Below are 22,853 nucleotides of genomic sequence, written 5' to 3'. Positions count from 1 at the left end.
TGAGAGGAAAACAGATTTCTATTGAGTGGAAAAAAAGGCGTCCACACCCTTGCTTTACCTCCAACAATATTAGTCCTTTTTTCTGTCTAGCTCAACGGTTGTCCTAGGTACCTCACCAACAGCTGATATACAGTAGTAGCCATTCAAAATTTCCCCACTTTCCTTATTAGGACCTTTGCTGGTCCCCTACAATTCTTTTTTAAGCATCAATATTTGTACTAAAATATTCTTTCTGTCATTACGATCTAAAGAGAAGCGTTGTATCCTGATCAGACCCTGTAATTCAGTGAAAGGATTCAGAGTCAGAGTAAAAAAATATGCAGAGGGAGTAACTCCAGTGGCTGGAAGTTGGGGGAATTCTGTTGGGAGATGCAGGGAAGTGGGCTGCCAATTTGTAGACATTTGACTGGGAAGGGTCATTTTGAAGTGCTGCTATGGATGAAAACGCTAAACAAAAGATTTAATCTCAGTGGAAGATTCGGTTTGTTCTTTCAGATCAAACTAATCCTTCGTTTATTGTAAAAAAAACCAAAGCTAAAAATCACAGGCACAGAAGAGACCCTGCTGTGGAGCTTCAGCAATGAGCTAGAGCTCATGGGGACAGTAATATTGCCTAACGATTGTGCCATTGGTTTGAGTGTGCAGGCACCAATCAGAGTGAGACAGGTATTTAGTGTGTAAATATCACATACACTCACTCAAAATCTGTCTGACGTGCGCTCAACTCACTGTCCCATCACATCACTCAGCTGTTTCTCCGCTAGCTTATAAATGTTTGTAAATGAACTAGGGATGCACGATATTGGGATTTTGGCCGATATCCGATATGCCAATATTTTAAAACTCATGTAGCCGATAACCGATATCGATGTTAAAGCTGGACAAAAATAAGTAGTCATTGAAAATAGCAGTTTTGTTATCCATTTCTGACACTTTGAAAAATAATATACTCAAATATATTTTCATATGCTGATATCACATTGATTTTTAAGGACGCGGTATCAATCTATTTTACTTTCAAAATCTCGTGAAATTTCATCGTTCTGTTACAAACTCTGGTGATATTTTGCAAATTCTTGTGAGATTTTGTTAGTAAAATAGATCGATACCGCGTCAATATATCAACATATAAAAATATGGCAAAATTTCGTGAATTTTCAGGGTATTTCGTAGCATAACGATGACATATAGCAATATTTCATTAGTAAACGAGATTGATATGGTGTTTTTAAATGGCAATATATCAGCATATGAAGATATTGTGATATTTTAATGTATCAATATTTTTTCCCTTGATCTTTAGAAGTTTTTAAGTCTGTAAAAAATAAGTTTTTTAAGGAAGAAGAAGAAGTAGTATTTTTTTTTTAGACTTTAAAAACTCAGAAGCTGATCAAATATCGGGTTAAATATCGGTGGGGTGGCCGATGTCCGATATTCAGTTTTAAGGCCGATACCGATAGGGGGCCGATTATATTGTGCATCCCTAAAATGAACCACACCATCACACCAATCACGCTCTGCTTTTTTTCATCCAGTCAAAGCATTTGTTCCAAATATTACATTATAATGGCTTTAAAAATGAATACTAATGTCAAATTGCAGTAACCGTAAGCATACTGGTAATATTCATAGGCTATAAAATCAATGAGTTTATTTAATCTTATAATATGTTTAGCTAGACCTTACATTTTTATTTTCGAAACCGTATGTAATATTTGGAACAAGAGCTTTGAATGTATAAAAAAAGCAGAGCGTGATTGGCTGATGGTTTGATTGACTTTTTACATTTATGAAGCTGGTGCTGAGTGCACACAGTGTTGGAACCGAGCATGAGGGCAGTGGGTTGAGTGCGCATTAGACAGGTTTCGAATGTCAGCGTCTGATGTTTAAATGCTGAATTCCTGTGTCACTAAAAGCTTGTATAGGTGCCTGCACGCTCCAACCAATGGCACAATCGTTACACCTTATAGTAACTGACAGAAGGCCAGGACATCAGACCGGTGTAGGAGTGGAGGACGCCATCCTCTACCTACTACACCTAGTCCACTCCCACCTAGATAAGGGAAGTGCCACAGCAAGGATTCTCTTCCTGGACTTCTCAAGTGCATTCAACACCGTCCAGCCCTCCATGCTCAGAGACAAACTGAATAACATGGGAGTGTTGGGCTATTGGAGATGTTCTACCAGTCTGTGGGTACAACTGTCCTTTTCTACACGGTGGTGTGCTGGGGGAGCAGCTCATCAAAGAAGCACAGCTCCAGACTGGACAAACTGGTCAAGCGAGCCAGCTCTGTGATTGGCAAGAAGCTGGACTCTGTTGTATTTATGTCTTTATTGGCATACTGCTTTTTAATTCTTTCTACTCTATATAACTACTGGAATCAGAATTTCCCTGAAGGAGTAATCCCAACGGATACATAAAGTTGGGTCTAGGTCTGAGTCTAAGGATGGGTAGCATAGACCAGAAAAAGAATGGCGGACGATTGTTGCATCCACAGACACCTGGCAGAAAAACTAGTTAAAACATTTTACGGCTGATTTGTATCATCAGCACCTATTTTAGGTCATTGGCAGGATGAAACATGTTCTGTGTGAAAGATTATGTCATGGAGTGATGCAGTGGCACGCTGTCACAACGGCAGAGCCTGGCTGCTGTCATGTCACACAGCTGATTTAGAAACGTGGAGGAAAAGGAAAACACCAGTGGAAGAAAAGATCAGGTGATGGCATTCCATCAGTTTAAAAGTATTTATCTTTTGTTTCCCAAAAGCCACATAATGCAAACTACAATTTTACAAGAATAAAGAGTGTTGTTTAGGCTATGAAAAAGGTCTCAGATTTATCAACTGCTTTTAGCATCAGATAAATGGAAGCTAGAATGTAAACTGATTATTCCGTTTGCTAAGAAAAACAGGGTAAACTGTAAAAAGGGCAGACATTAACTGACTCTCAAAGCTGTGCCATAGTTCTGCTTCTGGAGCTTATCACTCTGGTGTGTCAAGGCTCAGAACAGAGGACCCAGTATTCAGGCAAGACAGACGGTGGAATAACTTAAACCAGGCATTTACTGTACCATTATTTTAATCGTTGCATTAGGGCTGGGTATCATCTGGGTTGCCCCAATTCGATACGATTCTCGATTTTATTTGACTCTAATTTTGAGATTTATTACTTTAAAATTAATGCTCAAAGTCCATTCAATCAACAAAATCAGCTAAATATTATCAGGGCTCGATGTTAACCATCGCCCGATCTCCCGGGGCAAGTAGTTTTTATTGTCGGGAGAGTACAAATTTCATTGTATTTGCCCGCCGGGCAAGTGCAATGATCTATGCTGATGAAGGTTCTCAGACATCCAGGTCATAGTCATTCCGTAAAAATTAGGTATCAGGTATTACAGGAGACAATCCCCCCCCTTAATGGCAATCCCCCCTTTAACGACTGACCCCTAGAATCATAGACAGGTTCAGATATTACAGGCTAACGATGGAACTAAACGACCCATTCATCGGTTACCATTGCATGTTTCCAAGCAATACGAGGCCTTTGTCCATATTAGACTCAAACTCACTGCGGATCCAGACATTTGAATTGAGAAAGCTTCCTGGAGAGGTGGCGAAACGTCTTCAAATCTTGAAAACCAAGTCCAGTGGATATTTTTTGAATTTTTACGGAAGTGCAATGATCCCAAAAAAGAAATTATTTATCACTCAAAATTACTTTAAAATGACCAACATTCGATGAAAACGACCCAGAAGCGTTGCCGGCGCCATTTTTGTAGTTGTACACATTCTTGCATTTTGAAAAAGCCGGGTGATTTTCTGCCAGATGGCGTGATTATTGGTATAGGCTTCATTATCTGACGCATGCATATACACACCAGGAACCTGTAAACTTAAAAAATACTGAATTACTAAAAACATTTCAAAATCAAACATGTTTCATTGATATATATACAAAAATGAAAATTAGGAACTATATTTATCAAACATTATACTGGGCAAGTAAAAATTGTTTCTGGGCAAATGAAAAATCCTTAACGTCAACCCCTGATTATATTTATGTTCAATTTATTTTAACACTGATATAGTAAACAGAAAAATAAAGTGTATTTGGTTAAATGCATTTAATATATATCAGAAACCAAAAATGTGTCATTTTCTTGGACGTAGTTATCTTATAACAACTTAACAACTTTTTGTGCAAAAGAAATCTAGCAAATATTTATCTTCAGTTTTTTAAACATAAAAAAAGTGCATCTATATTACTTTTAACAAAACATACTGAAAACCAGGAGTAACACAGACTTTCACTATCTTAATAAAAACTGCTGGCTGAAACATCAGCACTGAAGAAAAACAGAACTGAATGTCAATTTGACATTGTCAAAGAACTCTTCTTCTTCAAAAAAAAATTAAGTTATTACAAATGCAGCTCTACTTCGTAATATTTTTGTTTAGAAACAGTAGTTGGTCCAGATGTTCTGGGTTAAGTGAACTTCTCTGTGCAGTGACTATATCTCCTGCAGTAGTAAATACACCTTCTGAAGAGACACTTGTTGCTGGAATACACAGGTGGTTTTTTGCAAGACGTGACAAAAGTGGATATTCTGTCTGGTGCTCTTTCCACGGGAGCAGTTTTTTTGTATCGTGTCGGTTTCTGTTCAGCCCGGTCCTGTGTGGTTCTGTGTCTCACTGCAGTACCTGTACTGTATGTTTGACCTACAAGATCTGCTAGACTGCATGGCGGCCTTGCTCTCTGTGGGCGGACTAGCAGTCATGTCTTGCTTGTTGATATTCATAGAAGTGTCGTTCTTCACTGGCACCTCATTAGGCTATTTTGTCTGCGCTTCAGCCCGTTCCTATAAAAGTAAATAATAATAAGAAAAATCAGTTACTATATCAATTAATCAATTAGTATAACATGCATCTGTGAAATGAAATGTACCATAAGTTAACAATCTGCCATGTGTCTAACCCCTCTAAATTTAACATTATGGAAGTACCCATTATAAGCATTCTTTAAACCTAAACATATGACTATACATTTTAACAGGGTAAGAACAAAAATATTTGTCTTTATAAATTAGTAACTTAGTGATAATTTAATTAAATACATCACTTGAAATATTTGTTGGCTCTCTCCTGCCTCTGCAGCTACCCTCATGTAGATGTCCGGACATTCATCATCAGAGAGGAAGGGGAGGGCCTTGAATCTTGGATCCATAGCTGCACACACTTATAAAGTCTCTCTCTGCTGATCCCCGTATCTCTTGTTCAGGTCCTCACAGATGGCTGATTTGATTTCTTTCACTAATGCAGAATCAGATGGGTTTTCTTGAAAGTCATGGAGCAGCTGAGCAGGAAGTGGTGCCACAACTGATAAGGTTGGGGAGTTTTCCTGAGACATTACAAGTGATGCAGCCTTCATGGGCTTCATGGCCTCCACAATCTCCTCAGCAGATGTTATGTCTGATTCACTGAGGGTGCAGACTTCTTTCTCTGTCTTCCTTACTTAACCGGATAGCAGAGCAGCAGATGTGGCGTGTTGTTGCTCCAGGAAACGTTGGAACATGTCATGAGCGCCGTTCCACCTTGTTACAACATCAGTTGTTTTGTTTTTGTCACAGGACGTTGCTGGCTGTAGCGCTCCGTCTGAAAAAGCTGGTAATGCGCCTCACTCGCCCTAACAAACGCGCCATATTGGGAAGCTTCGGTGCGCGCTGTGATGCCAGGTTAAGGGTGTGGGCAAAGAACTTGACATGCAACATACCAGTTAGCTCAGCTACAATGGTCATGTTAGCTGCATTGCCTGTGACAGTGGCCGGGTCTTTGGCTGCTATGCCCCACTCATCCAGCACCGTTTTCAGTAACTCTGCTATGTTTGTCCCTGTATGGGTCTCATGCATGGCTCGTGTAAAATGAACGCCACTGTGATCGTCACATATGATTCTGTGTCTTGAGCTGTCCACCCATCGCATGTAAGGGCCACTCCTGCAGCTGAACTTAGTGAAGTTTTGACACGTTGTTTAACCTCTTCGTACTTCTGGTGCACCGCTATATCAGTAATATAGCGACGGGTTGGGATGAAGTGGATGAATGGGATGAAGTTGGGATCAAGTCCAGTGTATTTAGCATGTACCGAAAGCCTCTGTTTTCAACCACGCAATAAGGACGCAAATCCAGGCAGATAAAATGCACCAGCGAGTCGGTAATCCTGATGGCACGGGGTGAGGTAGATGGAAACTTGTCCAAAGTCATTTGCTTCGGGTCTACAGCTTTCTGTTGCGTCTTTGGTGCTGCTAGCTTTTCAGCATGGTGCCTCTGTAGGTGAGCCTGCAAGTTGGTTGTGTTTCCAGTATAGCGGACTGCACCATTACAATAATTACATATGCATTTGTTTTATCGAGTCCTTGGCTCTTTTGATTGACTTTTAATTCTTCCTCGCTGTGAACAGTGACGGCGCGCTGTAATAACGCCGCCTAGGGTTATGGAGTTATATTGATTTTGAAAACCAGCATACTGATATTAAATCGTTTTTAAAAACATCAATATTAATCTTTATATCGATTTTTATGCACAGCCCTACGTTGCATGCAGCTACAGCTCACACTATACGACTAAACTGCAGGGTTTCATCGTATGGTGTGAGTTCCCAGCTCACAATGTATGTTCTCACACTGTGCGGCCCAACGCTCTGATGCAATCTACCTGCTCACACTGTACGTCTAAACCATGTCAGACTCAGCTCTGCAGGGAGATGTCGCTACTCGGACTCGTCTATCCAGAAGCCAAACTAGTAGAAGAGGAATTTGAAGCTTACTAGAGTGAAACACACTGCCCTAAAAAGAAAAGGAGACAACGTATTTGGACATGGCTGAGCAAAGGTGGCTACCATGGTCTGTCATTTTAAAAGAAAGAACTCCATTTCACTAGCACTCCTGCCATGCCTCTTTGTTTTTGTCCTAGAGTAAGACGAAGAAGAATCCTTGTTTACGCATTTGCACTGAGCGATTTGCTCACAAAGACCTCACGAGGGCTGACTGAATTTCTAACATGTTTGATTTTCTCCCAACCTTATGAGTCCTGACCTTACGAGGTGGTCATGAGAGGTCCATTGTTACCCCCTGTACACTACACAGCCAGATTGAAAAATTCTCCCTGGAGAATCTGCCCCAAAACGGCAAAAAAATTGTAGTGTCGCCCGGCTTTAAAAGTGTTCTATCACAGGAACGTCTGGTTAGACAGTTCTGTCCGTGCCTGGAGAACGAGGTAGGATCCAGTCAGTCAGCTGTCAACAAGATGCGGAACAGGTGCAGGCTCAGTGAACAGGAACAGGTGCAGGTACAGAGGCAAAACGGGTAAGAATCAGGAAATCAGAATCACCAAGGAATGCTAAAAATCTTCTCACCACTGACTAGAGAGAACAAGAATAATCTGGTCTGATGACTGGATGCAAGCACCTTAAATATAGGCAGGAGCAGGTGGATCAGATGAGAGGTAATGGGCAACAGGGCAGAGATAGACAGGTGACTGGAATGAGAAATTAAGCCAGTGATCAGTGCCAAGATCATGATATGGTGTGAACCCAATCCAGGACCCTGAAAAGCGGTCCCAGCAGCCTTCTCTGGCCCTCTCTGGTTACTTGTCTAGGGTGTACCCCCACCCTCACCCATTGACAGCTGAAGATAGGCATTAGTGCCCATCATGACCACAGCAGAGGATAAGCATGATGGAAAATGGTTAAATTAAAACAGCTGAGGAACAAGCAGGGGATGGAGAAGCTGTTTCTGTATTATTTCTATTGTTTAGAGTAGGGCTGCAACAACGAATCGATAAAATCGATAAAAATCGACTTTTAAAAGCGTTGGCAACGAATTTAATCATCGATTAGTTGTGTCGCGCGATTAATGCGTCATCCGCCGCCGCCGTCATCCCGGGGAAGAAAAAAAAATATGGCGGAGCGAGTCAGCGCCTCAGTTGCAGTGTTGCCAACTCAGCGACTTTTCAGACCCCTCCAGCGACTATTTTTTTAAAAAGCGACTAGCGACAAATCTGGCGACTTTTTACGGTGTCACTGGCGGCTTTTGGAGACTCTTACGTGAAAGCATGTATCGTTCCTACTCTTGTCCTCCAGCGGCAGCTGCTGCCGTGGGGCGCCTGCCCCATCCCAACGCCTTTCTCCCTCTCCCACAGGAATCCCTCTCAGCGCTGCAGTCCGAGCCGCAGGATTTTAGTGAGGAGTTTACCCTCAGCGTCCAGACTGCAAATGAAGCGCGAATGCTCCGGGATTAATACTTAAAATAGCCTGCGCTTAGTAAAGTGAAAAAAGTCGTAACATGCGACTTTTGTAAAAACAAATAAACATGGCACGGAAGCACCACTGTTATGACGCAGCACCTGAAAAGAAAACATGTTGGAGCCTTCAATGGCAGTGAAGAGAGCTGATCAGCAGGATGAGTAACCATGTTTGTTTCATTTTAATGTGGGGAAACGTAAGTTAGTTTCTCAGGTAGCTCATCTGATGCTTTCCTTACCATGTTAGTAGGTTACAGACAGTGATAAGGTTGGCTACTTATTTTACTTTTAATTTCATTTGAATTAGCTTAAGCAGCGTTTATATTTACTTTATAAATAAATTAATTTGCAAATTATGAGGGCAAGGCTTTTAAAGTTTAAATCTTCTGGCAAAGATAAACTAAAGAAGATCCTGCAATTTATGGAAGTAAAGCAGAATAAAATCCAGCAAGATCAGTAATATGTCAATTAATTATCTGCCACATTCCCATGTAAATATCTGTCTTTGGAGGATGTGTTTTTTAGCACCCCTAGTTCTCTCATTTTTATTCCAAATACAATTTATAATTTGAATCACAGGGCTATTTTTATCTCTATGGTTCAGTATTTTCTCAAGTAGCAACTTTAACTGCTATACTTTCCTGTCTTAAAAGGCAGAACTCTTCTAGTCTAAAAAAACCTCATTTGTTGAAATGGGGGGGCCTATTGTTTGAACCCCTTAGGGGCTTTAAAAAACAAAAATGCCTGTCTCTTTTTGCGCTTTATGAAACAAAATACCCTATAATTTGTGGATGTACAGCTACATTTCTCATGTAAGTTTGCGTAGTTTTAACACAAACATTTATTTTTCATATTGCACCAGTACAGTTAATCAGAAACCTGTACTGGTGTGCTTGTTTGTTCTGAATAAAATGTTTATTTTGGAATAAAGAGGTTAATATAAAAAAATATTTTGTGTCCGATTCATCGATTAATCGAAAAAATAATCGGCCGATTCATCGATTTTCAAAATAATCGTTAGTTGCAGCCCTAGTTTAGAGTGAATAAATCTGATCAGTTTTTATAGAGCATCAGTTGCAGGCTGCTTTTTGTTTGTAAGGAAGGGGGAGCATAAGATGTATGTGTTTGATTGAGTTTTCAAATAGAATCCCAAAACTTTTGGATTCACTCTACTCATCACCATCAGTGATACAGAAATGATATCTGAAGTTTTTCTACAAGAAGAAATGCAGATGGCAGAGATGGTGCCAACTGAGCCTAGATGGCCTGAACTTTCTGCAGAAAACACCCCTGATTAGGGGACGACAACCCCCCCCCCCCTTTAACGACTGACCTTAAGAATCATAGACGGGTTTCAGATATTACAGGCTAACGATGGAACCAAACGACCCACTCATCGGTTCCCATTTGCATGTTTCCAAGCAATACAAGGTCTTGTCTATATAGACTCAAACTCACTGCGGATCCAGACATTTGAATTGAGAAAGCTTCCTGGAGAGGTGGAGAAATGTCTTCAAATCTTGGAAACCAAGTCCAGTGGATACTTTTTTAACTTTTACGGAATGACTATGACCTGGATGACTGAAAATCTTCATCAGCATGCCCTTGATTAGCTTCACTTTGGAAAAACAAAGTCAGAATATTTTATATGGAGAGTAACAGCTTCTAAGCACAGGGTTCTAGCGGGTCCTTAAAAAGTCTTAAAAGGCATTGAATTCTTTAAAATGACATTAAGGCCTTAATTGGTATTAAAATGTCTTAAGTCAATCTTTCGTAGGTCTTAATTTTTAAAACATCATAAATAGGATTATTTTTATTACAATTTATTTTGTAATCTAAATAAAACGTTAAAATTTACATTTTTTTTTATTATTAAAAAAAAAATATATCGGCTTGCCACTATAGGTTCCATCCTGATAGCGGAACCAATAAAAGCGTTGTTGTGGCCGGGACATTAACTTTTTGTCTGGAAAATATGAGCAAGTGTAAATTTAACCAAAATTGTCTTCAGCCAAGAGTTTTCTCCATGGCTAAAACCAGGGAACATACATTAGGCTCAGTGGATTTAGTGCAAGAAGTCATTCAATCTTTGAACGATGGGAATTAAGGCAGTGGAGTCACATGCAAAGCACGAAACACAAAGCGTCAAAATGAAGTTACAGAGAAACAGCCGGTATTTCTCAGTTTAGTTCCACCCTTGTCTCTGCAGCGCCTCCACTTATCACCAAATCAAACATACTAAGAAAACCATACAAAGAAAAATAGCTGCAAAAAAGACTTTAAAACTGAGTTGTTTTGTTCTCTGCTAAAACAAAGTTTGTGAATTCAGTTAAATAATTGTTCAAATATATCTGTCATTTGTGTGTTTTTAGCTTTCTTCTTGTATGGGAAGCTTTTCAAAATCTGAAACATTAGTGCAGTGGTTTATGTTAAAATAAACCTCTGGGTTAAGTTGTCGCAAGCAGGTTTTTCTTGTTTTTCTTGTGAATTTGGTCTTAAATTTTTATTTCAAGTGGCATTAAAAAGTTAAAAAGTCTTGAATTTAACTTGCCTTATGCTGTAGGAACCCTGAAAGCATGATTTTAAGACATTTCAGGTCTCTGTAAAATGACGTGAATTTGAGTTGTAGAAATAAACTGAATAGAACTGAATTTATTTCTGTTTAATTCAGTTTATTTCTACAGGTCAAATTCACATCATCTCACCTCAGGTCACTTTACAGTTCACCTGATCATACAGTCAGATTGATTCAAAGTTTTCTATCTAAGGAAAATCAGCTGATTGCATCGACTCATTGACTCTTCAGCAATCCCTCACACTAAGCATGCTTGTAGCGACAGTGGAGAGGAAAAACTCCCTTTGAACAGAAAGAAACCTCCAGCAGAACCAGGCTCAGTGTGAGCGGCCATCTGCTGAGGCCGACTGGGGTTCAAGGAGACAGAAGCAGACATAGAAAAAGAAGCATAGATACAAAAGGCAACTGTCAACCAGCTCCGCACGCTGCTCCGTCCAGGAAAGATGCAGCCAGGCAGACGAGCTCCGAGCCAGCTCCCATGTCAGAGGATGAAGCAGAATGATGAAAAAGGGGGTCCCTATGTCCCTATATTTACTCTTCATCAGTAACACATATTCTAATATTTACACATCTACTGACAGCACTGCAGTATCAGATATGCAGAGATTTAAAATGGAGTGTCTAATTATTAGGGTTCAAACAAGGTTATTGTTCATACAGGACAGGCAGTAATTGGGCCTCAGCACCATTTAGTATTATCTTTGTTTAATACTAAAATCATTGTGCTAATCTAAAACATTTAGGAAGCAGTGAACTGGGAGCAGCTCTAGCTCCACTGGCAATGCTTTGTCTTTGTCAGTCCAGCAGAAGGGTCGTCACGGTTACCTACAATGGCCTCTTTATCTTCCCCAGACACCCTCTTTCTTCAGCAATCTTACATTTTCCACTGCTGTGTTCCTCCCTGAGGTGTTTGTTGTATCCTAGCGGCCACAGGCCGTGTGACTGAGAAAGTACACAAGGTGGGGAAGGAAGAACGCTGTTGGCCTCTCTGTGTAGGAAATGAACAGATAATCTTCCCTCAGCTCACGTTTTCTCCAATAGTGATGTCACTGGCACTAATCTGAGGAATCAGGGCCGCACTTCGTGGGTCAAGCTTTACACTTTGCAAGTTCAAAGTTAATTCTGGTTCATGAACAAAGAGCAGGCTGTGTTTTTGCTTCAGATATGAACCTACAGGATCATGTTTGAGGAGATAAACCTGCCGTTTACAGAAAGCAAGGTTCCCTGCTGCAGGGGGCCATTCTGTCTTTGACTCTGCTTCTTTCTTTGTCTTGGAGAGGAGCAGTAGTTCTTATAGGTGACTTCTGTTTCATTTTTTCTTTTTGTCCCAAAAGCTACTGTCAAGTGATTCAATCTTTGCTGTGCTTGATGTTCAGCTTAAGCTGAACATCAAACTGGATTCCACTCAATGACCAAACTGTTGTTTCATCTTTTCCTTTTTCCTTTTCTTCTTGTGTTGTTTACAGATAATCATTTAATTAAGCAGGTGAAAAACCTTTAAAAGAAATGAAACCAAAAAAGCATTTACCATATTGCACATTGTAATACTTCTGAGAAATGGATCATTAAATATATTTATGAAAATAGACTATGTTTTTAGTTAAATTAAGACCATTTAGTTTCTAATTGTCATAAAAAAATGCATCAAAAAAAAGTATTAAAGCATTTTAACAACGGAGGTGGATTTATGCAGGTTATTTAACCCCATAGATTACATGAATTCCTAAATAGCAATAGTAAATAACCAGTGAGTGATTTTTAGTTTGTTTTAAATATTTCATTTTAACTGTGGAATACTAGAAGTCCATTTTAATCACACAGAAGAAAGATGCAAAAATCACCCGTGCAACACAAGCACATTAAGTTGGACCGTTTGAACCACAACGTTAAACAAATCACTGAACAAAGTTACACCAGCATTTCTCCGACTTAATAAAGCAAAGCTTCAAGAAGCCTTATAAGCCATTCATGATGCACTGTGTGAGTATTTATAAGCTTAACAACACTACAAACAAACATTTCCAGCACGTCTCAATGCCTCATCAGTGGCATCATACATTCTATTCACAACAGGATTAAACGGAAGCTTACCAGCTGTCTGTTCAGTCCTTCGCTTCCTCAATGCAAACTTTGCACAGCTTCTTCCACTGCCCGAATAAACGGCAGGCTTTTTATTTCATGCTGCCATCCTCTGCTCAAACTAGGAAGTTTGTCTCACCTTCTTTTGATTGACGGATTGATTGCACACAGGTAAGCTGCGTGCTCACGCTCAAACAGCTGATGTAAACAAAGGGGGCGTTCGCCGCAACAGCTACAGTAGTGAAGGCATAGATATCCATAATAAAGGCTAGATGTCTCGTCCGCGCTGCTGGCCAATGGGGGTCGACGTCCGCACGTGGCAGCCATCTTGCCACAGGCAGCTCACTCATTCGTAACATTGTGTTTTAAAGGCGCATGTACTTAAATAACCATAACTTCCTGAATTGTCTAATTGTTTGGTTTGTTAAACAAAAGTCAGACATGTAGTTATGATACTGCACACTTATGAATAATTATAACCATGGTATTTCATATGAAAAGAACATTGAATAGAACATACAGGTGCAATAAATATACACATGCACAAGGTATTTATGTTAAATCAATATATGCTAATAAAACTCAGTGTACTGAATGGCAACATGATATATAGATATATTTATAGATATCTATATAGATATCTATATAGATATAGATACCTATATATATAAATATGTGTATATATCTGTATAAATATGTATATATATAAATAAAATTATGTATATATATATATATATATATATATATATATATATATATATATATATATATATATATAAATATGTATATATATATAAATATGTATATATACATATTTATATATATATATATATATTTTAATATGTGTATATATATATATATATATATATATATATATAAATATGTATGTATATATATATATATATATAAATATGTATGTATATATAAATATATATATATATATATATATATATATATATATATATATATATATATATATATATATATATATATATATATATATATATATATATATATATAAATAAACACTTTTATTTGGGTGTGATTAATTATTTCACAGTCCTAATTTATTTATATTTACATACATACTTTTATAATATGAATGTTATTGTTATAATAAAATATGAAATACTGACAGAAAAGGCTTATTGTGTGGCAACCTCTTGGTGTAGCAGCATAATCCAGGTTTCAAATTAAAGGTAACACTTTGAAGTTTCATGTAGACTATTCGGATTATATATCAGGGGTAATTACACAAAAGTTCCTATTTTTAAACCATTATAAAAGTGACATTTATTTGCTATTAAAATTGGTACAATAGTCCCCTTCACAAGTATATATAGCATGTTGAAATCCCCACCTACACTACTGTGATGGTATACACATGGAAGACAGAGATTTAAAAAATGACCCAAAAAACATAGCTTGGCTAATGCCCTTTGAAAAGGAAGGTTTTATTGAGCTTCTGTATAATGTACAAGAGACCGTTGTCCACAAGGCCATCAAAGCGGACAGGAAGGTAGCTGTGGTCATGTACTAGTGCAGGAATGTCAGCAAACGGGGATGGAAGATCTTCTCCTCCTGCTTACAGATTATATAACCTGCAGAAACAAAAACAAAAGTGACCAACAACAATTCACAGTGTATAAGATTGGTATATCAATATGTGATTAAATTTCAATGATACACATGCCCTTTGAAGATGAGCTGGAAAGTTGAAAATGTTTGGCACAACACCATCTTTAAGTTGTCCAAATGAAACTAATACAAACTTATAAAAGCTTTAAGTCAACAACAATCTTGTAATACTATTATGTCATAGCAAAAGTCTGGCATCTTCCTTTTAATAAACCCAGCAAATTCCTGTAACATAATGTAAGATGTGTTGACAGACCAAATCGATTGGAAATCATGTTAAATTCTGCCTCTTCCACTGATGTAAAGTTGCTGGTTAACGTTAGCAGCTAGCTAAACTGTAACGTTAGCTGCTAACTTACTAACGTTAGGTCTCACTTCGCAGCTTCTTGTTATTAGTCAGCTAACGTTAGGCTAATAATGAAAATACAAAAACACTCAGTTTATTGTTATTAGCCAACTAATAACTACAACCACATCCACAAAGATTGTAATTTATATAATTGACTAATAGTCTCAGCCTTGATAACTTGCGCAAGTAGCCGTGATGCACAACTATGCTGCATGATTAAGTCATTTTTCGACAAGAAAATCTGCAATTTCGACATGTTCAAGCATCAAGAATAATAGCCACGTTCATAATGTTTGTTAGAAACTAAACTGTTTGTAAATCCGTCAAGAATTCAGTGAGATAAGAGTATTTGTGTTCGTGCTGATCACTCACCTTACATTAGGTACCACAGAGCACAACAGAAAGCCTGCCTGAGGTAAGATGGCCGCCGGTGATGACGTTTGAAACTCCGCCGTAAGACATCTAGCCTTTATTATGGATATCTATGAGTGAAGGTGTTTGTAAAAAACCCAGAGGTTTTCCTTTCAGTGTATGATGATTCAGTTCTTTGATGACACTTGTTTTGTGTTGATCCAGGTAACGACCTCTTCCTGGTGGCAGTCCATGAACTGGGACACGCCCTGGGCTTAGAGCACTCCAGTAACCCCATGGCCATCATGGCTCCCTTTTATCAGTGGATGGAGACAGAGAACTTTGAGCTGCCTGACGACGATCGACTCGGCATCCAGCAGATCTATGGTAATAGATTAAAATATTTGTTTTCTCTTTATAGTCTGACGTTTTTACTTCATCATCTATTTGGTTTAAACTACATTATAACTCAGTCAAAGCCGCTGATGCTTTCTGCTGATAAGGATGTTTAACATCTCCAATATTACTGGAGATAAACCACAGCAGCTGCTAAATACTTTATATAAGCGATGCTCCCTTTAAACATTTCTACATTTTGTACAGCGTATGCCCGGCTTAACTTTGGTGGCTTTCTGAGTCGTTGCCCCGGGTAGACACACGTCGATGAGCTGTTCCCACTGCCGCTAAAAGCCGATTCTCCTCGAGTTTAAACAGGTTTTTCAGCCAATGGGAAAGGAGTATTGAAGATTGCTAGATGACTCTGAAGATTGTTCCTAAGGCGTGTCCGCCTAAGACCACGACCAATTCTGAACCTTATGAGTGTCTGTATCAGCAGCCAAATCTGCTCATCTTATTGACACCTTTGAAGCAGCACAAGAATATATGAACATATATATAAAAATCATCTGAGAAATAAAGTGCTGAGCAGAAACCTTTCCTCCGTCTCAGCGGCCTGATTCACATTGCTGTAGAGTCCCTCAACCTTGACGTTGGCATAGTAACCAGAAATATTTAAACAGTTTGGACCCATTAAATTATTATTTATGGACTAATTATCCTAGCAAACATTTTTTTTCTTCACCACTCTAAACCAAAAAAATCACTTTATGAGAAAGTTGTAGCAGTCGTCCTATTCTTAGAGAACCACCAAAGAGGTTTCAGCGTCTCCTCTTCCCTCCATAAAAGACATTTCATCCCAGCGCTATGTGTCCAGGACCCGTAATGTCATCAATGACCCCTCACCCCCCCGCCATGGACTGTTCTCCCTGAAGCCCTCTGGGAAGAGGCTTCACAGCATTCGATGCAGGACCAGCAGATACAACAACAGCTTCTTACCGACTGCCATTAGACTGTTGAATAAACTGTAAATCAGATCTCAGTCTTATGTTAACTTTTGATCACCATGTTTACATTTTATCATTGCTGCACTTTAAGAAATGGAAATGTCTTGAGAGCTGTACTGAACCAATTTCACTTTGTATACACTGTGTGTACAAAATGACAATAAAAGTTTGTCTATTGGAAATGAAACCCTCCACCGACTGCAGCATGGTGGCTGCAAGATGTGATGATGTTCTGGCACTTGGAGAAAATCAAATTCACCATAATAGGTTCTGACAAGTTTCTGTCAGTGTGGGGAACTTTAATCTCATATTTTAATGGACTTGATAATTACCAAAGTAGCATGCCTTAATCAATGACTGTATTTGGTAGTATACTGGAGTAGCCAACCCCACAGAATTTAGGCTGTAGCTAGACATGGCTTCAGACTTGATCTGACTTAAATTTTTTTCTGTGCAAGCCTATACTTGTTATTTGACTTGTATTTATATAACTATTCAGGTTCAGTCAGGGTGTGTTGAGGGTGGGGAGAGGGAGGTGGTGTTATCTGTTCTGTGTTAGAGAAAAAGAAGCAATGCAAGTGTTTCTCTATATTTTTATCACTTTCAATAAAAACTAAAAAAAGTCTAAGCTGTGATCTCTGATTCAATGAACAGACCTGATGCTCATCTCTGTGAACTCTCCACAGGTCAGCCTGACAGCGGCCCCACTCAGGCCCTGCCCACTATGCCAGCTCGTCGCCCGGAGCCCAGACCACCTCAGACTCCCCCCCGACATCCCGACCGGCCCAGAACCACCGACAGACCCGATCACTACGGGCCCAACATCTGTGAAGGGAACTTCGACACTGTTGCTATGCTGCGTGGAGAGATGTTTGTTTTTAAGGTAAATGCCTTTAGTTTGGTTCAGACAGCATGTTTCATCTGCATCACTTCTCCTCCTCTTTAGAAGCGGGTTCAGAAGAAAGCTGTGGACTGTTTTCAATCAGGGCTTTGTGGATCATAAAACAGCGGGTCTGGTGCTCTTTAATGAGATACTGCACAGTTAAAAAGGTTTGTGGGCGATTCAGGTGTTTGCAGCATCTAAAAAACATACAAAGGCACCAGACATTACTGAGCTTTTGTCCTGTGGTTGTTGGTCATTATGCATCAGTATTGAAAAGGTAACAGTGATGGCCGTTGACACAGGAAGCCTTTAAATTGGTTTCAGAGTTTACTGACATTCCTGCAACACTCTGCTGTATTTTCATATGTGCAGGACTTATTTGGTTAGTCTGAGTGCAGCAGTACTGCATGAGTAATACTGTGTGTCAGATGAGGCATCCCTTAGCAGTATCAGTGGCTCCACTTATCTGTGTTCAACTGGCATTCCTACTTTCCCAGGGAAGCACTGAAAAATAAAACGATGAAAGAGCTCAATAGAAGCTTGATGACAGGGCTTAAGAAATTTAACTTCTCCAAAGACTCTCCCTGCTCTTCCAACACAGAGATGACCGTCTTATCCGAGAAGGAAGGTGTGTTTGATGCAGAGCAGGGCACCTGGGACCCAACATCTGGTTGTTGGACATACGGTCCTAAAGGCATAAGGTTAAGGTTTTCATCCAGTCATTGAAATTTAACCTGGTGAACATCAGACATCACCAGGGGAACCAATCATTATGTTCTAACAGATATTTATTGAGATCTAGGCTAAGTTCATACTACAGGCCTTAATGCTCAATTACAATTTTTTTGTGAAACCCGATTTTTTTGTGTTGCTGTTCACATTTCCAAATATATGCAACTTGTATGTGATCTCCTGTATTAACTGTGTTCATACAATGCAAGTATTCCGCATGCGCAGTAGAGGACGTAATTACGTCACAAGCCAGCTTGCGCTGTTTTATGGAAGTAAACATGGATGCCAGAGCGTATCCAGCAATCTTTTCAATATAAATGCTGCTTTCCGCATCATCGTCCGCCATGTTTGTTGTTTTTCTTGCCGCTTCTGCGCAACAAGACGCAGAATAGTATTAGTAGCGTACAATTCAGATGAATGTGACCAGGCTGTTCAGACACAGGTATCGGAATCAGGACCACATAGCTGAGTGGCCTGGGTCGCATTGGAAAAAATGGGATCTGTGTTGTTCAGAGTATCATGAAAAGATCATATACAAGTCGCATATGGACAACATAATCTGATTTTGGTCACTTCAGGCTGCTGTGTGTGAACCTAGCCCTAGATTTAGAGTCAGATGGTTTTCCATAGACGAAACCAATCTGACTGATGATCTGGTTGAACTGGATCTATAAAGGGACCTGATTTGCCATGTGTTGTGAAATGGCGCTACAGAAATAAACTGCAATGATTTAAACAGATTGCATAAACATGCAGGCATAATCCTGTTTTGATGGCTTAGAATGCTGCTGAAAAAGTAACACAGGCCTGACATGAGCTGCTCACTCAGTCAGATTATATGCTCTGGTAGCTGCTCAACACTCAGTTCTAGACTTCACTGAATCGAGTCACCAGTGGTGCTATTAAACTTTTCACATGATGACTATTGAGTTTTTTTATGACTAGTGATTTTCAGACAATCAAATATGGAAGTGTAATATCATCTTTGTGCTAGCTGTCCAGCAGGGCACAGCTGCAAGTATTATACATATTCACTGGATTGTAGTTATATGGATTATATGGACAGTTGACTTCTTAAGGCCAGTGTTTGCTCATCCGTTTGTCTCCTGATCATCTCCAGTCGGTTCTGGTGCACACCGAGCAGAGCCCCGCCTGCCTGTGTGTCCTCTGTGAAGGACGAAACAAAGTGTGCTTGCCAGAAAGAAGCAGTCTTGTTTTTCACTGTTACATTATCCAGATGAAGAAGGGCTCCCACTGACTCATCACATATAAATTAGCAGACGGGCTTGTGGGGACCTCAGGTCTACTGGAATTAGAACTGTTTATCATGGGTGTGAGACCAGTGAACCAATAATTCCTACTTATTGGTCTTTGTTTGTCTAATTTTAGGAGACTTATCTAAGTTTTTATTAAACTAACCTTTTTATTTTACCCTGTAGTTTGATGATCAGGCTCGATAGTTAATCGTTGATGCATCTATCAAGATTTGTAGCCTATTTTCCGTCATTTATTTGAGGTCATAAGTTCCTGGTCCAACTTGTGAAGTTGGACCAGCTAGAAGAGCGAGGTGCGCGAGAACGCTGAGACCCTTTTTCCACCTGGATCACCGCTCTTTTTCGCCGTCATGTCCCTCCGTTGTCGGACAAACTCGCCCCCACTACCTCTCCGCATCGGCCGTATCTAGACCCACAGCGTATAGCGCAGACCACCACCATATTGAGCATAAATCAAAAATTTTACTTACTGCACCACACTGCTGCAAGAGTATAGCCAGGAAGCGAGGTAAGAGGGCAAAGTAGGTTTAGCGCCACCGCAGCACGGGAGTCAGAATTACGCCCAGGAGAAAATGGATAATATATAAAATGAATCGATTCTCTTGCGGACGTGTCGATGCATCGGATTGTCGGCTGTTGGATCGATACAAAACGATTATTATTTACACCCTTAAGCCTCAGCAAAATAAATAAAATCAAATAAGTGGCCTAGCATGACTGTGAAGCTGATCCCAGTGGAGAATTGTCCTCTGTGTTTTTCCCTAACTGTATAGGAGCAGTGATTGCCATGCCAGTCCAGGGACTGACTGCAGTTCTACTGTAAGGTACCGTGGTCAAGGTCAATAATCGTCGTACCTGACATGCAACAACCATACCATGCATATTGCTTTAGATAAATAGACTTTATTAATTAGGCTATGTATGCCACAATCCCCCTTCTTTTTTTTTTTACAACTGGACTACAGAGCACGTCCGTGTTAAATGGGTCCGACCTTGCAAACAATCAAAGGTTAATATTAAAGATGGATTTTTTGATACTAAGAAGCGACCAGCATCCAAGTCAGACACTAATGACAACTCCATGTAATTTGAAAAAATGTTAAAACAAACAAAACCTTGTTGAGAAAAAAGTGAGCTATGAGAACGAGCAGAAGAGACTGCAGTTGTGCACTTTTGCCAGAAGTGGCAGAATTTTCTAATGATACGTCATCATAAAATTCAGTAATGCCTCTTTAAACACAGCCAAGGGTTTTATTTTTTTTGTTTTTTGTTTGACAAACTTTAGGGGCTGAACAGGGGTGTAGTTTGTAGCACCGTTGCCTTGCAGCAAGAAGGTTCTGGGTTCGATTCCTGGAGTTTGCGCTACCCATGAGAACCCACGCTATGCAAACGTGGGTTCTCTCTGGGTACTTAGGCTTCCTCCCACAGTCAAAAAACATCACTGTTGGGTTAATTGGCTTCTATAAACTCTCCTTAGGCGTGAGTGTGTGCGTGAATGGCTGTCAATGCGACAGACTAGCGACCTGTTCATTGTGTATCCCGCCTCTCACCTGTAGACTGCCGGAGACCCTGGCAAGGCCTTAGTGGGAGAAAAAATAGGATGTTTAATAAAAAAAATATAGGATCCCATACTTTAGATTGAATCCAATTAGGTCTATTGGAAATGAAATGCTTTTTTTTAGCAATTCAATTAAATTCTGTTTTTTCTATAGCTGTAATTAACAACACATGTTATCTCAGGTCACTTTCCTATCATATCATCCAATCTGACTAAATGTTCAAAGGTGTTGATGGCAGCAGCACAGCTGATATTTCTCTCCAGGATGGAGTCACAGCCAAACAGGAACAGACCAGATGAAGCTACTATGAGAAAAAGCAGAGAGAGCAGAACTTTAGAGATTGAACTAACAGATTCTGCAGAGTGGGAGAATAGAGATAGAATGAAGCAGAATGATGAAAAAGGGGTCCCTAAGTCCTCCAGCAGTCTAAGCCTATAGCAGCATAACTATAGAGATAGCTCAGGATAACCTGAGCCACTCTAACTATATACTTTATCAGAAATGAAAGTTTTAAGCCTAGCCTTAAAAGTAGACAGGGTGTCTGCCTCACGGACTAAAACTGGTAGTTGGTTCCACAGGAGAGGAGCCTGAGAACTAAAAGATCTGCCTCCCATTCTACTTTTAGAAATTCTAGGAACCACTAGTAAACCTGCAGATTGAGAGCGAAGTGCTCTGTTAGGAACATAAGGAACAATCAGATCTGTTGAAATCAGATGGTGCCTGGTATTTATGGCTTTACATGTAAGAAGGAGGATTTTATATAAGAACTCATTCCGACATGAACACTGTTGAACCCTGCAGGGTCGGTGGTTCTGGAGGGTGCGCAGGAACAGGGTCCTCGACAACTACCCCATGCCCATCGGACACTTCTGGAGGGGTCTCCCAGGGGACATCGATGCTGCTTACGAGAGACATGACGGCAGGTTCGTCTTCTTTAAAGGTGAGCAGGAAGTCTGCATTAACAAACATGTGCTCTGCCGCAATAAAGCAATGTCCTTCTCTATTCAGACGCTCTGCTGCCGCTATCTTGGCATTGCTGTGTCTGTGTCATTTATTCCTGTGCAACTAACAAGGAGGATTTATATGTAATATCAGGATTAGTGATTTGTTTAAATATAAAAAAAAAAGCTGATTTATTACGGTGTTTCTGTATCCTTAGATTTTCATATCAACAGTAACAATAACATGTAAATAGACCAGGGACTGTTGGGAGATTATAGAGCATAATGCACGATTATTGAAAAATGTAAAAGCTGTTTCCCCTGCAAAGACCTGCACAAATATATTGGAAAACCAAAAGCCACAAAATTTTGGTTATTTAAATGTTGAATAGATAAAACATCATTTTTAATGATGTAAGTGAAATAGGATCAGCTGTAACCTCAAGTGTTACTGGATACATGCAGCTCTATCACAGATACGTGTCTAATAAGGAAACTGGAGGATGTTAACTGTAATTAAAGCCAAGAGGCCAATTCTAAACAGAAACAACTGGTAGCTTCTATGGCACCTGAAACAGTGGCGGAAATGGTGATATTAGCAGCTGATGTCACTAGTTACTGAAACAGCCAAACCAAAATGTCTGCTTATACAAAGACGCATTAGCCTAAGCAATGAGTGGGCATGCATGAATAGCTTTTTATTTTGAAAGTCAGAAAAGTTGAGGAAATGTCAGTAGTCTTTACCTTGACTTTGTCATGATTTACTATCTTAACATTTTGACACACATGTTCTTTGTGTACCTTTATAACTTTCTAAAATATTGGAACAGGC

At 39.6% G+C, this 22,853-nt stretch overlaps 1 protein-coding gene across 1 annotated transcript in view; it reads left to right on the top strand.

The window, feature by feature from the left end:
• Window positions 1-22,853, top strand: part of mmp15b (matrix metallopeptidase 15b) — a 73,808-nt gene that overhangs the window by 38,231 nt on the left and 12,724 nt on the right. Inside the window, exons 5-7 of the mRNA XM_038274826.1 lie at window positions 15,515-15,676; window positions 17,319-17,515; window positions 21,882-22,020. Of these exons, the coding sequence (XP_038130754.1) occupies window positions 15,515-15,676; window positions 17,319-17,515; window positions 21,882-22,020 (498 nt within the window). The remainder of the gene's footprint in view (window positions 1-15,514; window positions 15,677-17,318; window positions 17,516-21,881; window positions 22,021-22,853) is intronic.

The sequence above is a fragment of the Cyprinodon tularosa genome, unplaced genomic scaffold (assembly GCF_016077235.1).
Source record: "Cyprinodon tularosa strain WSP-4 unplaced genomic scaffold, ASM1607723v1 ctg931, whole genome shotgun sequence".
Lineage (NCBI taxonomy): Eukaryota > Metazoa > Chordata > Actinopteri > Cyprinodontiformes > Cyprinodontidae > Cyprinodon > Cyprinodon tularosa.
The sequence above is the reverse complement of the archived record's forward strand: the minus strand, read 5'-3'. Positions and strand labels throughout refer to the sequence as shown.